We start from the raw sequence: 17456 nt of genomic DNA, 5'->3' as shown, positions 1-17456 counted from the left end.
CATATGCTGCTGTTGAATCATCTAGCAAGGTGAGGCAGTGGCTGGGAACCTAATGAGAGTAGGAACATTGGCCATAAGTGGGAAAAGGGTGGGAGGCCTGTAAAGGTATTGGGAAGTTGGAGAGAAAGCTATACTGGGAGTTGGAGGTACTGGGAAAGAGAGTGAGGCTGCTAGGAAAAAGGGGGAGAGGGTGACTGCAAGGAAGAGACAGGGAGGCACCTTGGACAAAGATAGAGAGGGAGACTGCATATAGAGGCGGTCAACTTGAAAATAAAATAAATTCCTTGTATCCTCTCAGAAGGCATTGTATTTTAAATCTTAAAGCACCATCTTTCGGCAGGTAGCTATTTCCCATTACTTGAGAATTATGTCAGCTTTCTTTCTGCACTGAGTTCACAAGATACTCAATTGGGAATGACTGAAGAATTCCAAGGTGAAGAGGGATCTGGTGCATGGATCACAAAACGTTAGCAAGTTGTTAAAGCTAATCGAATTTTGTACTTATTACGAGTAGAATTGAACACCAAAATAATCTTATGAATCAGATTTTGTTTGTCTTGCTTAAACAAAAGCGTAAATGTATTGGAGGTAGTTCACTAGAGATTTTCTAGATCGATACTTGAGTGAACAGATTGTCTGAGGAGGGAAGATTAGTTCAGCTGGATAGTTTTGTCCTATTGAGGCAAAGAAGGGATGGTAGGTTGAAGCAACCATGATGACAAAAGATTTGGAATACGCAGTCAAGAGGAAGAAAGAAGCTTAAGGTTGAAGTAGCAAGAATCAGACAGGGCTCAAGAGAGTTATGAGGGACCCAGGGACGAACTGAAGAATGGACTGAGCAAACTAGAAAGAGGCATGAAAAAGCCTTGATGGGTGGGATTAAGGAAAACTCCAAGGCGTTCTACACTTATGAAAGGAGTATTGAGTACAGGAGTTGGGATGTCATGTTGCGGCTGTACAGGACATTGGTTAGGTCACTGTAGGAATGTTGCATGCAAATCTGGTCTCCTTCCTTTTGGAAAGATGTTGTGAAACTTGAAAGGGTTCAGAAAAGATTTACAAGGATGTTGCTAGGGTTGGAGGATTTGAGCTATCTGTAGAGGCTGAACAGGCTGGAGCTGTTTTCCCTGGAGTGTCGGAGGCTGAAGTAGGCAACATCTTTTCCCTGGGGTCAGGGAGCCCAGAACTAGAGGGCATAGGTTTAGGGTGAGAGGGGAAAGATATAAAAGAAACCTAAGGGGCAACTTTTTCACACAGCGGGTGGTATGTGTATGGAATGAGCTGCCAGAGGATGTGGTGGAGGCTGGTACAATTGCAACATTTAAGAGGCATTTGGATGGGTATATGAATAGGAAGGGTTTGGAGGGTTATGGGCCGAGTGCTGGCAGGTGGGACTAGATTGGGTTGGGATATTTGGTCGGCATGCACACGTTGGACTGAAGGGTCTGTTTCCGTGCTGTATGACTCTATGATGTCAGTGGTGGGCAAATTATTGGAGAGGGTTCTAAGATTTAGGACTTAGGATTATTTGGAAAAGCATAGTTTGATTAGGGATAGTCAGCATGGCTTGAGAGGGCTGAGTCATGCCTCACAAGCCTTGTTGAATTCTTTCGAGGATGTGACAAAATATATTGTTGAAGGTAGAGCAGTGGATGTGGCATACATGTATTATAGTAAGGCATTTGATAAGGTTCCCCATGGTAGGCTCATTCAGCAAATAAGGAGGCATGGGAGACGGAGATTTGGCTATCTAGATACAAAATTGGCTGGCCCATAGAAGACAGAGGGTGGTGGTAGATGAAGAGTATTCAGCCTGGAGCTTGGTGACAAGTGGTGTTCCATAGGGTTCAGTTCTGGCACTTCCGCTTTTGTGATTTTTATAAATGATTTGGATGAGAAAGTGGAAGGGTGGATTATTACGTTTGCCAATGACATGAATGTTGGCAGAGTTGTGGATAGTGTAGAGGGCTGTTGTAGATTGTAAAGGGACATTGACAGGATGTAGAACTGGGCTGAAAGGTAGCAGATGGAGTTCAACCTGGAAAAGTTTGAAGTGATTCATTTTGGAAGCTCAAATTTGAATGCAGAGAATTCTTGGCAGTGTCGGGGGAACAGAGGGATGTTGGGGTCTACATCCATAGATCCCTCAAAGTTGCCATCAAGTTGATAGGTTGTTAAGAAGGTGTATGGTGTGTTTGCTTTCTTTAGCAGTGGGATTGAGTTCAAGAGCCACAAAGTTATGCTGCAGCTCTGTGAAGCCCTGATTAGACCACACTTAGAATGATTGTATTCAGTTCTGGTCGCCTCATGATAGCTTCCACATCTTTCCTTTAGAGAGGGTGCAGAGGAGATTTATCAGGATGCTGCCTGGACTGGAGGGCTTGTCTTACAAAGGAAGGTTCAGGGAGCTAGGGCTTTTCTCATTGGAGCGAAGAAGGCTGAGACGTGACTTGGTAGAGGTGTGAGTCGAGAATGTGTTGCTGGGAAAGCACAGCAGGTCAGGCAGCATCCCAGAAGCAGGAGAATCGACGTTTCAGGCATAAGCCCTTCATCAGACATTCCTCATGAAAGGCTTTTGCCCGAAGCATCGGTTCTCCTGCTCCTCAGATGCTGCCTGACCTGCTGTGCTTTCACAGCAACACACTCAACTCTGATCACCAGCATCTGCAGTCCTCACTTTCTCCTCCTTGATAGAGGTGTGAGAGGCATAGAGTAGATAGCCAGAGACTTTTACCCAAGGCGGAATTGTCTGTCACGAGGGGGCATAATTTTAAGGTGATTGTAGGAAGGTTTGGAGGAGATGTCAGAGGTAGGTTCTTTGCACAGAGTGTGGTGGGTGCATGGATTGCACTTCCAGCGGTGGTAATAGAGTCAGATACACTAGGGACATTAAAGCGACTCTTGGATAGGCACATGGATGATAGTAAATTGAAGGGCACGCAGGTTAATCTGATCTTAAGAGCAGGATAAAAGGTAATAAAATCGAGGGTTGAAGGGCTTGTGCTGTGCTGTACTGTTCTATGTTCTGTTGCCGTCACTTATCATCACTTAGAAGGTGGTGGTGAGCTAACATGTTGCTATCTCCATGGCAATGTCTCACCCAGAGTCAAGCGGAATAGAAGTTGTAATTGTTTGAAACGTATTCATCTCACGGTCTCACGTCTTTTCCTGCTTATGGTAAGTCTATAAGCTTCAAGAAAGGGTGTCATGGCACAGTGGCAATGCCCCTATATCTGGGCCAGCAGGTCTGAGTTCAAATTCTACCTGACCTGGAGGTATGTCATATCATGTCTAAATGTGTTAATTACAGCAATGATGAGCTCCAGCAACATCCGACCTTTAAACAATATTCAAATCTGTACAACCAGGTGACAGTTAAGGACTTTGTCTAGTGTAGATCTTTTTCCAGACGTGACTGGCAACACATGACGAAAAAGTTATAAAAAGACAATTCAGTGTCAGAACAAATTCACTGTTCCTTTATTAGCCAACAATATATTTGTGTAGACTATTTTGTTACAAAATTTCCCCTAAATTTCTAACATAAAACCTAAGGTGCCAGAGTAACTCAGCAGGTCTAGCAGCATAAAGAGCTGGAATTAGAGTTAACATTGAGTCCACTATGACTATTCTTCAGAATTTAGAACCCCTAAATAACTAGGGTTATTTACACACAAGGAAACAAACATGATCATATACAATTAAAGCACCCCTTGCTCTTCAAAACTTAGGGAGCAAGTGCTCCCTAAACAATGTCCACATTTGTGTTGTGCATTTCGCTGAGAATATCTGTTCCCAATTTATGCTCCACAGTACCTGCCTAATAGCATTGTAGTTCCCCCTACCCCAATTAAAAACTTTCCCATACCGTCGTCTGCTCTCCATCTCCATGACTAGTAAAAGTCAGGACTATAATAAATGCCCACATCCCTTCAGTGAATACTAGAAAGATACTGATAAGTTCCTGAGTAAAGAACACATGTACCTATGAATATATATTTGTTATTTCTAGCAAACAAGTAAGCCATGTTATAAACATGATTGTTATAAATTGGTTGTTACTGTAGCAGTACAGTCTCTAACAATGTCAAGTGGGAATTTCAGTTTTGAAGCAATTCCAGGTGGTACTTGCTTCCCAGTTAATGGCTGCTCAAATCAAGCAGCTTGACTTGTGTCACTTTGAATAAATATCAAAATGATTTCATCCTCATATTTCCTGCTTTCAAGTTGTTACTTCCATGATTTGTCAATGTGTCTGAGATAAAGCAGAAATTTGCCAGTTTTTGGGAAGAGACTGAGCCTGATCCTAGTTATTTTTGGAAAGCAGGAAGGAAAGATTTCGTCATTAAAGGTACAGTACTTGGTTGAATGCCTGATTTGGAGATACCGGTGTTGGACTGGGGTGTACAAAGTTAAAAATCTCACAACACCAGGTTATAGTCCAACAAGTTTAATTGGAAGCACTAGCTTTTGGAGCGCCGCTCCTTCATCAGGTGGTTGAAGGAACGGCGCTCCGAAAGCTAGTGTGCTTCCAATTAAACCTGTTGGACTACAACCTGGTGTTGTGTGGCTGGATGTACGTTGTGAGTGAAAATTTACGGAAATTATTCTGTTTCTTAACCAACTACAGATAAGTAAAGCTTCTTGCTAGTCTGTGTATTGTCTGTTTAAAGAAAATTGTTTTTGCACAATTACCATGGATTTTAAAGAGCAACAATATATGTCCATTTCATGCAATGCGACGTGGAGAAAATAAACTAAAATGGAGCTAGCTCAGTTTATTCTTCTTCAGAATCACTGGTAGAACAATTTTTTGTTTTTCAGTTATGATTAACAAGCTACTAATTCAGTAATGCCAATTCTGTTTATGAAATAAAATTGTCTGCACTGCAGCAAAAACAGAAATTGCTGGGGAAACTCAGCACTTCTGGAAGTACTTGCATTACAACTGGTTTCAAAGCATCAATGCTATTGATTGTGAGTAGTTTAAACATGGATGTCAAGCTAATATATTTAAGTGGCAGAGTCTTAATTGACAGCTCAGGATTTTTAGTATTGTAATCACCCTGTCTGAGAAAACTCGAGAAAACATCTTTTTGTGGAGTGAAGAAGAGATCGTTGACACTCAGATGTTTAGCTTCAGAATAAAACTAACACCAACATTTTAAAAAAATCAAAGACTATAAATTGGTTTCTTTGAAGGGCATTTATGGCTGTTTGCATTGTGTTTATTTGTTTCCTCCTGATCTGATTTTGAGTATCATACTCTGGAATCCTTCAGATGCAGGTTTTAGTACAGCTTTATTTTGGTACCTTAAAAAGAGTCATACTGCAGTTCTGAAGAAGTCATACTAGTTTCAAACACTAACTGTTTCTCTCTCCACAGATGCTGCCAGACCTGCTGAGTTTCTCCAACATTCTCTGATTCCATCATCCACAATATCTTTCAATCAGCTTGTCATCCTCAAGAATAGTTTATATGTGTAACAATTAGTGTCTTAACAAAAGATTGTCAGAAGTATGCAACAAACAGACTAAGTCAGAGGTTATGACAGATGAGTAATTCAAGTGTTTTTATGATCATTTGTGAAAACTTTCAACTTTAAAGCCAGGCAAAATAATTATCTAAATTAATACATTTCTGGAGAGAAACAGAAGGCTTATTTGTGGCAAGCACTGTCTACTCAGATAAATGAAGTAAACATTAAACTAGTTGGTACACAATTGTTTCAGATTGAACTTGTGTATGAAATTTCTCAGTTCGTTAATTTTGAAGCTTTTGTGTTTTGTTTATCTAGAAACTAAAGCACAGGAGAAGCGTCGACAGCATCAGGCTGTATTGCGAGCAGCAGCAGTCAACAGTCCCAGCATTCAGCATAGCTCTCCAGCCCATCGGTACATGCAGTGTCCTACATCTGTCTCCCTCAACTTCTCTAAAGACCCATCCCAAGTCCAGCCTTCCCACTTAAGGCCTTGCTCTCTTCCAACCTCCTTCAAAGTTGCAGGTTTGTATGCAATCGAAACTTCAAGCATTTCCAAGTTTTATCCATCTCTAAAATCCATGTCCAAGCCAAACTTGTTGAACAAAGCCTTAAGCAAACACTTTTCACCTTTGCTTCACCCCAGCCTATCTTCTCTGGGGTTTCTGGGTGAAAGAAACAGCATTTTGGGATCTTCATATGACAACAGTAGCCAACAAAAGAGGGAAAATCAGAACTGAGGAAAAAATTTGGCTAACCAAAAGAATAACTTGATCTTTTCATTGTGAAAAGAACTATTCCAAAAGCGAGAGGCCAAGATGATTTCCATTGTTATGAGGGTTTCCTCGTATAACATTTAATTATCATTCAGCTTCACAACCTAGTCAGTCATGAAGTACAATACTAAACTTATCTCTCAGTTTTTCGTTTTGGATCATTAACACTAATTGAGAACAATATTCCATAAAAGTAACGATTGTGTTTTTCATTATTGACAGAATTCCAACAAACAAACCTAAGCGAAAGAGGTAATATATCACCCTGTAAAAGAAATTGTTCTTCTTTAGTGATTTTGCATGCATTAATTTCTGTTTCAATGAACCAAATCAGAAAAGCTTTGGAAGTAGTTGTAATTTTTCTTGAAGTACACCTAAGTGTTGAAAATTTAATTTTACCAATGAGAGCATAATAATTTGCTTACAGGTTTCAATATTATCAGGAATTAGATTACATTAGAATTAGAGCATTTAATCAAGACCAGAAAATTACAGCAGATTTATTTGCCGGCATTAAGTTGCATGTTTTTTATATCCGTTTCCTTATGAACAATTCTTGCCCTAATGATTGACTTATCACCACCTGGATTTTTTCAGGTGGAGGTGGCCCTAACGTTGGACTGGAATGCTGGGCCAACCCCCTCTCAACCATCTTGGTAAGCCCCAGTTGAACTTCAGGCCCATCTTGGAGGCAATTCTGTTATTATCCTGTCCCTTTAAAGAGCAAGATCCTGCTTCTAAGAGTTGCAAATCAATCAAAAGGCCAGCAGCTCTTCAGTCCCAGCTGGATTGCTGGGAGCGATTGCAATTAGTGGGTCTGCAAATAACTGAACAATACAGTGATAAATACTGTATGCAGGAACAATATATGAAGCTTTGGGCATTTCTGGAGTCAGCTAAATGAGCACTGGTAAGGGGGAAGGTGGGGCTTGGAAGGACAGAGTGAGTTGCCACAGAATCCTTTTGTAGCCTGCAGTGCCTGATCAGGAGAAACCCCTCCCCCACCAAAAAAAACTGCCAAAGGGCTAAGGAATGGAGGAATGGGGCCTCGAATTGGTCAAAAATGGACAGAGTTGGCCTCTGGAAGGGGAAGTCATGTTCTCATCACTGACGGACTCCCATGGTGGCAATAGGGTATCAGGCACTCCATTCCACTGCTGCTTGTTCTGATTCATATCTCATCCCTCAGGTCCAATAAAATTCCACCTACAGTGTGTATGATTGACATAAAAAAGTTAGTAAGTTTAAACTCCTAGACACACCATCTACCAAATCCAAGTGTTAATGTTCTCACCAATGATTTTTGTTTCTATTTCCTTCAATCCTGTCCTTGAAACAGTTCCATAACTGCTAGTGCTATTCACCTTGTATCTCTATCCATTGTTATGTTCTATATTCGACATAAGAGACTAAGTGTTGTACGAGTTATGATCTGACCCTGTGTCAGTATTCATCCACATTTCCATCAGGGTACCATGTTTTTGGCATTAGAAAGTTGAGGTCCATTGTCATGCCTTCTATCAACTCAAATCAGTATAACCAATTTAGCATAGACCAAGAACAAAAGCTGGGGCCTTTCTAACATCTGTCTTACTGACCCCACCATTTCTTGACTTTAATTACTGATTGAATACATAGATGATAATTTTGAAGTCACACTTTATCAGTAGTGCCAGATTGATTTCTGTTTTGCCATGTTTCCCAGTTGTAAGTATTGATTAATGTGTGCCACCATTCCACTGGATTATCATTGATAATATCTCTGCTTAGATGTGACCTTTAAAATATTTGAGGTGGTGTTCACGTGGCAGAACATATTGGAGCAGCATATAGTTGCATATTATATTCACTAAAGTTTGAATTTTAGTTCATGGCTCTGAGGATGACTAAATGGAAACGAAACCCTATCTGCCTGGGAAAGCCACTGCAATGAGACAAGAAGTTATTGGTATCAAAATAAATGTTTTTGATGGTCTTTGTATACTTGGCATTTGCTCCCCCTACTTATAGAAAGGTCTTGGAGCCTAATGAGAAGGAATCAGTCATATTTGGAGAAATGAGTGGAAAAAAAATCATTCTTTTGTACATTGCTGGTAGTCTGCTTAAATACACCGTAATTTGTTACTCTTAAAACAATACAAGAATATAGTCCAATGTAGTTATGTAGGTTGGTGAAAGTTTAGTCTCAGGATGATTTCATGACAGGCATTGTCAAATTCTTTAGTTTTCTTTCTAGCATTCTTAGATATGGAAGTTGTGAGCAAGGATTTTAGAGGATTTCCAATGTAATTCTTTTATTTCAAAAGGGAGAAACCAAATGGCTACAGACCAGTCAAGCTGACATTGGTAGTGTGTAAGCTTTTGATTTAACTGAATTTCAGATTATCCGAACAAGATCGCAAGGTCCTGGTGTTTGACTTATTATGTTATCTGGCATTCAATTAACAGAACAAAATACTCCCCGCCCATGTCTTTCAGATAATCGAGGTTCCTCTCAATTTCATTTCTCCCTTTCTCTCTACTTTTATCTCAGTCTCTCCTTTATCTTCCTGTCTCCAAAAAGGATTCAGACTTTGGTCTGGAAAGTCAACTAAATGTGTGTTGCTTCCAAAAATGGAAGTGAGCGGCATGGTTAGCACTGCTGCCTCACAGCGCCAGAGACCTGGGTTCAATTCCTGCCTCAGGCGACTGACTGTGTGGAGTTTGCACATTCTCCGTGTCTGCATGGGTTTCCTCCAGGTGCTCCGGTTTCCTCCCACAGTCACAAAGATGTGCAGGTTAGATGAATTGGCCATGCTAAATTGACCGTAGTGTTAGGTGAAGGGGTAAAGGTAGGGGAGTGGGTATGGGTGGGTTGTGCTTCGGCGGGTAGGTGTGAACTTGTTGGGCCGAAGGGCCTGTTTCCACACTGTAAGTAATCTAATCTAATCTAACTGATCATGAATATTTCAAATGGATGTAGACAGTTCAGAAGATTCAGCAGGTAGATATGTCAGGTGAAATTTGTATGTGGAGCAAGATGCAATATAATTTGGGAATAAGGTTAAAATTCAGAAAGGAGAAAGCATTATAACTTTGGTTAAGATACAAACATTTTAAAAACAATTAAAGAATTCAAAACTTCAAAGAGTACAAAGATACTCTAAAAGGAAAGTTGCTCAATACTTGAAAAGTGTTAAAATAGTATAGGGATGTGGCAGTGATGACAAAGGCCACAATGAACTGAATTATGCCCTTCCATGCTGTAGAATGCCAATTCATGAAAGTGAGAAACCATATGCAAGTTTTGCAAATATGAAGCTTTTCATTTCCCTTTTTCAAGTTTTGCAACTGAAACTGCACACTCTTTCAATCTCTATACTGCTCTATAATTTTAGAGGCAATAGAACACTTGCATAAGAAAAATCATATCAAGTGTTCAGATTTTCTTTGAGTTGTATGACAACTGGTTGAGCACATTGGTGGACTGTCTACTTTTAAATGTCCATTTAGACTTCTATGGAAAAGCCAATTGAAAGCTAATTGAAGTAGTCTTTTGAGAAAGCTCAAGCCTAATTTTCTCTCCTGTTCTGTGGGAGTGTGCCTGGCATTCAGTCACTGCTGCACAATTGGGAACATTCTAATATCTCATAGTCGGTTGCTTATTATAGCCACCAGGAAAATCAAAATGGTAGCCTATCATTCCACCTCTCATCCTTACGCAATTGTGAGTCATGCAATGTATTAAAGCACATGGTTTGATTCAATTTCATCTACTTTGCCTTGGACTCTGAGGTGGAGTTGTTATCTCTGAGTCAGAAGGCTGTGGGTTCAACCTTCACAAAAGCACTTTATCTGGGCTGACACTTTAGTGAAATAGGTAAAAACAAGGACTGCAGATGCTGGAAACCAGAGTCAAGATTAGAGTGGTGCTGGAAAAACACAGCAGGTCAGGCAGCATCCGAGGAATGTTTTGCTGTCATTTGGAAAAGAGATTGAAGAATGTGTTTGTCTTCTCTAATGAACTTTAAAGCTGCTGTAATGTTTTTGAAGAGCTGTAATTGATTTCTCCCCATTTCCTCGTCAACAACTATCCCTTAACCAGTGAAGCAGTTCAGGTGGCTTGTGTGTGATTACTTTATACAAATTGGTTGTCACATTTATTTGCACTACAGTAGTGAATATACTTCAAACACACTTGGCTATGAAATGCTTAGGGATGAGATCATGAAACACCAGGAGCTGCCCACAACATTTGATGGGTAAATGGAAAGTTGGTTTATTTCTGGCCTTTGTTATGTGGATCATTTGGGCAATGAGGGTTGCTTGGGAATTGGTCACTGGTACTATCTTGGACACATGTGAGAACTATTTAGGAGTATGTAAGTCAAAAAGTCATGGAATTGCATTAATCATTTTTTGTTCAGTGTTAGTAAAGCTATAAAATAATCTGGCCAGAATTAACTTTTCATGTTGTTGTGGTTCTGTTCACTGAGCTGGGAGTTTGTGTTGCAAATGTTTCGTCCCCTGTCTAGGTGACATCCTCCGTGCTTGGGAGCCTCCTGTGAAGCGCTTCTGTGATGTTTCCTTTGGCATTTATAGTGGCTTGTCTCTGCCGCTTCCGGTTGTCAGTTCTTGCTGTCCGCTGCAGTGGCCGGTATATTGGGTCCAGGTCGATGTGCTTGTTGATAGAATCTGTGGATGAGTGCCATGCCTCTAGGAATTCCCTGGCTGTTCTCTGTTTGGCTTGCCCTATAATAGTAGTGTTGTCCTAGTCGAATTCATGTTGCTTTTCATCTGCGTGTGTGGCTACTAAGGATAGCTGGTCGTGTTGTTTCGTGGCTAGTTGGTATTCATGGATGTGGGTCGTTAGCTGTCTTCCTGTTTGTCCTATGTAGTGTTTTGTGCAGTCCTTGCGTGGGATTTTGTACACTACATTGGTTTTGCTCATCCTGGGTATCGGGTCCTTCATTCTGGTGAGTTGTTGTCTGAGAGTAGCTGTTGGTTTGTGTGCTGTTATGAGTCCTAGTGGTCGCAGCAGTCTGGCTGTCAGTTCAGAAATGCTCCTGATGTATGGTGGTGTGGCGAGTCCTTTGGGTTGCGGCATGTCCTCATTCCGTTGTCTTTCCCTTAGGCATCTGTTGATAAAATTGCGCGGGTATCTGTTTTTGGTGAATACATTGTATAGGTGTTCTTCTTCCTCTTTTTGCAGTTCTGGTGTGCTGCAGTGTGTTGTGGCCCTTTTGAATAGTGTCCTGATGCCACTTCGTTTGTGTGTGTTGGGGTGGTTGCTTTCATCATTCAGGACTTGGTCTGTGTGTGTGGCTTTCCTGTATACCTTTATGCTGAATTCTCCGTTCTGTGTTCTCTGTACCATCACGTCTAGGAATGGGAGCTGGTTGTCCTTTTCTTCCTCTCACGTGAATCGGATTCCTGTGAGTGTGGCGTTGATGATCCGGTGTGTGTTCTCTATTTCTGTGTTTTTAATGATTACAAAGGTGTCGTCCACATATCTGACCCAGAGTTTGGGTTGTATTTGCAGTAAGACTTTGTTCTAACCTTTGCATTACTGCTTCTGCTATGAGTCCAGAAATCGGTGAGCCCAATCACATAACCTCAACACCAAGGAGAGAGAAGCACTAAAATCGCTAAGAAACGATAAGAACATAATTATACTACCAGCAGACAAAGGCAGAATGACGGTCATACTGGACAAAGCAGAGTACATCCAAAAGGCATAACAACTACTTGCAGATACCAACACCTACCAAAAGAGGGAGTTTGACCCCACTCCACAGCTCACCAATAGGAGAAACAACACACTGAGGAATCTACAAAAAAACACACAGATAGCCAGGTCTGACCTACAAAGAATGAAACCGGAAAGCAACAATACCCCCAGATTCTATGGACTACCTAAAGTGCACAAACCAGACATCCCACTCAGTCCCGTATTATTACTACCAGGGACACCCATCACACAAACTGGCTAAAGAACTACATCAGAACCTGAAACACCTAATCAGCGGATCCAGACAATCTATACGATCAACACAAGAATTCTTGGACATCATCAGAAATATACACATAGACAAGGAAGAAACCATGGTCTCATTCAATGTAATGGCACTAATCACCTCTATCGACAAACCCTAGCCAGAGAAACAATAGCCAACTTGCTGGACATACAGAACAGACAACAGGATGTTGAACCTATTAACAAAGACGGCATACTTAAACTACTGGACCTGTGCCTCACAACACACTTCACATTCAACAACCAGATATACGAACAAATCAACGGAACACCCATGGGCTCACCGATCTCTGGGCTCAGCAGAAGCAGTAATGCAAAGGTTAGAACAAACAGTCTTACGCAAATACAACCCAAACTCTGGGTCAGATATGTGGACGACACCTTTGTAATCATTAAAAACACAGAAATAGAGAACACACACCGGATCATCAACGCCACACTCACAGGAATCCGATTCACGCGAGAGGAAGAAAAGGACAACCAGCTCTCATTCCTAGACGTGATGGTACAGAGAACACCGAATGGAGAATTCAGCACAAAGGTATAAACGAAGTTGCATCAGGACACTATTCAAATGGGCCACAACACACTGCAGCACACCAGAACTGCAAAAGGAGGAAGAAGAACACCTACACAAGGTATTCACCAAAAACGGATACCCGCGCAATTTCATCAACAGATGCCTAAGGGAAAGACAACGGAACGAGGACATGCCGCAACCCAAAGGACTAGCCACACTACCATACATCAGGAGCATTTCCGAACTGACAGCCAGACTGCTGCGACCACTAGGACTCATAACAGCACACAAACCAACAGCCACTCTCAGACAACAACTCAACAGACCGAAGGACCCAATACCCAGGATGAGCAAAACCAATGTAGTGTACAAAATCCCATGCAAGGACTGCACAAAACATTACATAGGACAACCAGGAAGACAGCTAACGACCCACATCCATGAACACCAACTAGCCACAAAACGACACGACCAGCTATCCTTAGTAGCCACACACGCAGATGACAAACAACATGAATTTGACTGGGACAACACTACTATTATAGGGCAAGCCAAACAGAGAACAGCCAGGGAATTCCTAGAGGCATGGCACTCATCCACAGATTCTATCAACAAACACATTGACCTGGACCCAATATACCGGCCACTGCAGCGGACAGCAAGAACTGACAACCGGAAGCGGCAGAGACAAGCCACTATAAATGCCAAAGGAAACATCACAGAAGCGCTTCACAGGAGGCTCCCAAGCACGGAGGATGTCACCTAGAAAGGGGACGAAACGTTTGCAACACAAACTCCCAGCTCGGCGAACAGAACCACAACAACGAGCACCTGAGCTACAAATCTTCTCCCAAACTTTTAACTTTTCATTTAGATTTTAAATCAAATTCACATTGTGCTTTTTGAAGCTTAATGTTTAAAGCCATCAAATTTGAAAGTAGTGTACAAACAGTAAAGATTACTTCACATGTTATATTTGCATGCTCCAGCAATAGAATCTTCAAAAAGCAACAGCATGTGACTGATCAGCTCAAGTGCCCTTGTATAATTTCCATCAGCTGCCTTGACTTTTAGAATATTATAAAATGGGAAAGAACATATCATGAAAGATTAATTCATTGTTAATTTAATGTGATGCATAATCAGGAACCCAGCAACATGATTAGCACATTACAAATGCCAGAATTACTTCAGTTCGAACTTCGTATTTCAAACATGACTAATGTAGTCTCGTTATTATAATGTATGACTGATAAATTTTCCCTTTCTCTAACTTAGCCTAACTGCCTAATGAAAATTGTTATTTACTTATCCAGTATTTACGAACCAAGAAACAGTTGAGCTGTGTCAGTTACATGATCATATTGAAAACCTTATGAATTTAATTTGATGTATTTGTAAAGTCAAGCTTAAATGCACCTGGTATAGAGTAGAAATGAATTCCTTATGCCAAGTACCATCCTTGCTTGGAGGTCCAAGGTGGCAAAAAAGATTGTTTAGGACAAGGCAGTAAAGATTTACACTATTTAACATGGTCAGTATGCTATAATTGTGGAAATACTACGTCAATAAGAATCTAAAACTTTAGTTACAATAGCATAGTGATGGATGAGTAATTGCTGTTAAATTATTTTTTAGTTCTAGATCACCTGAGTGAACCCAGAGTTGAAAAATACTGTTTCTTAGTGCCAGCTAACTATAAATTTATTTGAATTGTTAAATGAAGACAACTATGGATCTGGGAGTATCCAAAAAAATTAATAACTTTTTTTTCGAAGTAGAATTTACTCTAAAATGGAATAGTTTGAACAAAAACCTTCCTTTTTCTTTTGGAATGAGCAAACCAAATCAATTAAGAGTGAAAGGACATTCAAAATCAGCAATCAATAACAGCTTATGATTTTCTAACAAGCTGGAAATGTAAATACTTATGCCAAACACAGTTGAATCATTTTCATTTAATTGTCATTTTACACTATGACGATGGTGTCATGAATTGAGAACAGGTTGTCATCTAAGTTTCAGGTTAATGTCACTGGAACCTGTAAGCAAATATAATTAATGTTTGAAATTACGTTTTCCAAACAAAATATTGAGCACGGTCTAATTAATTTATGAATAAGACTTATTTATTATGAATTAATTATGATTAGCAAAGTTGTCTGAGAGTTACTTCATCGGCCTAGTTAAAGGTTGGCTAAATTCCAGGGGCCATATTCGTGTGCTTCTACTTTTGCTCGGCATGAAGAGAAAATGCTTGATGTAATTTTTTTGATTCTTGCGGTTAACCAGCTAAATTGGGCAGCAGAGTATTTTGTTGTTCATGTACTTTGTTGTGTCCTTATACCTTGGATTTGGTGCAAAGTTTTTTGAAAGAAACCTCATTCTCACCTGTTTAATCCTTTCAGATCACATATCACACTTTTGTTTGATTAGGTTTTTTCAAAGATTTTGAACAAAAAGTATTTGGTTCACTGACTTAATTTTGTATAAGATATTGTGTTGTGATACTAAATGCGTATGCCTTACATTGCATTATAGCATTGGAAAAACCTGTAAAGCAAGGAAGTGGAAAGCAGTTGTGAAATGTACTCTGTATAAAAATTGTCACTTCAATAAAAACATTTCAATACTTACTTATATACATTTGGCTGGGGAATCAGTTATTGTTTTGATGCTGATGCTAACAGTCCAATAACAATTTCAGTGTTGAACTATAGGAGTCAACAATACTTTTATCTTGGCATGAAATAACAATCAAATTTAATCAGTTTGTCTCATTTTATTCTGCTTAACATATCTCATTCGGTTAGGAAGTTATAGGAAGAATACATTCTTATCTTTTGTCACATTGCACTTTACATTTGTATTAGTTTGTGCTGCTTGTTTTTGTTGACAAATAACTAATCACATTTCTAAGCAATTGTTTGCACTTTGAACAGAAAAGTGAAGAACGGGACCATATTCATGACCTCTGAATTTTAACATTGGCATTGAAAATTTGTCATGTGTTAGTGGTTGTCATTTGACTGAACAGTAGGCTAGAACAGTAAATGGACTGAATTGAAATAATCAGGATTAATATGTTTCTTTTGTCCAAATAAAAATGATGAATGGAAGAAATTATATTTATAGTTTTGGTATTCCCAAAATTTGTTTCAGTAGCTGCAGCAGAAATGGAATTGAATCAACAAATACTGATTGCACATCATAAACTATATCTCCCTCCAGTGCGGGGTAGATCCATACTCCACATCGTAGAAATACTTTTGAATAGAATTTTAGCGTTTCTTCACCGTTACGATGCATGTGTATTTGGCAGTAATTTAGTACTGCTACTGGGTAGCTCATGAACATTTTTGGAGAAATTATCTTATTTAGGATTTTGACCAGAATTGAATTAATTCTCCCTTCTGAACTTCCAAGCATATGGTTTTCTTATTGAAATTGTCCCTGTAAATTTCCGACACTCCCCACCCTCGCAACAGCTCACCATTACCTCTGTGATGTTGTGCTCCTTTGACAAGGTTATTCTGTCCTTAGTTTTTTTTTGTTCTGCTCGGACCTTTTATTCTTTTTCTCTTTTCTTCATGCTTTTAATCATAATTCAAACCGTTTCATTTCTTTCTCTTTTCCTTTTGCCTCTAACTCAACCTGTTTTATTCTTAATTGAATTTTCGCCATCTTGAAAGATTCTGACGGTGTTTACAGCAACTTTAAATGCTGAACTATTGCTGTAATTATCCCTCCTTTCTTCACAGAAGGAGGCAGCTCCAACTCCAGCTTGACTGCCAATTCTAGCAGCTTTTCCTTGTTCATCTTTTGCAAAGCCCCCAAAGTCACTTTCCACCCCCAGAAAATTCTTAATGACTGAAAGAGCCATTACTACACCAGCACTGTTTAAACTAACCGAATTCAACACCCAAAGCAAAAGTCACTGACACCTGCCACTCACTGCCTTTGACTCCAACAACACTAATCTCAATTTGGAACAATAGAACAAATCTCACAAAGAGCCTCCAATCTAATATGACCAGACCAGGCCAGACCCCCCTCAAAACATTTCAAAAAGCTAGCCCGGGCACTAAATTTTCTAGTTGTTTTAAGCAGGTGAGAAGTGTATGTACCAAGAGTGATGCACCTGGACCAACCATTTGGTTTTAATCAAAACAATTTATTTATACATAAACAAAAGAAAACAGAATACAGAATAACATAACTTATCAGAAAACCCAATTGACTCTATCACAACTTAATGATGCTGTTTCAAATACTTGCAACATCCCCATAAACACCCCCTTGGCAAAAAAGGTAAAATCAAATACAGGTTCTCACAGGAGAGATGTCCAAGAGAGAGAGCGAGGATCAGCATGGAGCTGCTTCTTTTGGTCCAGCAGCTTCTCTGGGTCTCTAGCTAAGACTCGATCAGCACCTGCAAAAAAAGACAGACTTTTGAAAACCAAAACAAACCAGAGAAAAGCTGAGTTGGGCAAAGTGGCCACTCCCCTTTCACTGTACAAGTCTTTTTAAAAAAACTTGAAAACCATTTTCCTGAGACAGTATGTGTTGGCAATAATCAAATTGGCCCTAAAGCCCATTCGAACCAGACACATCGGAGCCTCTGTGTTTATGATCCCTCTCGGGGGGGTGAGGGGGGGGGGGAA

General features: G+C 40.1%; 1 protein-coding gene across 9 annotated transcripts in view; it reads left to right on the top strand.

Annotated features, from left to right (window-relative positions):
* agbl5 (AGBL carboxypeptidase 5) overlaps nucleotides 1–17456 on the top strand; it is a 119258-nt gene that overhangs the window by 61094 nt on the left and 40708 nt on the right. For 5 of the 9 annotated variants that reach the window (XM_060854046.1, XM_060854036.1, XM_060854075.1 and 2 more), the window contains 2 exons: nucleotides 5799–6005; nucleotides 6479–6508. The exons of 1 other annotated variant lie outside the window; for it this stretch is intronic. In XM_060854046.1, the coding sequence (XP_060710029.1) occupies nucleotides 5799–6005; nucleotides 6479–6508 (237 nt within the window). Of the gene's footprint in view, nucleotides 1–5798; nucleotides 6006–6478; nucleotides 6509–14430; nucleotides 15409–17456 lie in introns of those variants that run through there. 3 more of the 9 variants (XM_060854093.1, XM_060854111.1, XM_060854056.1) reach the window with 3 other exon arrangements.

This window comes from Hemiscyllium ocellatum, chromosome 3, assembly GCF_020745735.1.
Source record: "Hemiscyllium ocellatum isolate sHemOce1 chromosome 3, sHemOce1.pat.X.cur, whole genome shotgun sequence".
Taxonomy (NCBI): Eukaryota; Metazoa; Chordata; class Chondrichthyes; order Orectolobiformes; family Hemiscylliidae; genus Hemiscyllium; species Hemiscyllium ocellatum.
Note: the sequence above shows the minus strand (reverse complement) of the source record. Positions and strands in the feature narration are given on the sequence as shown.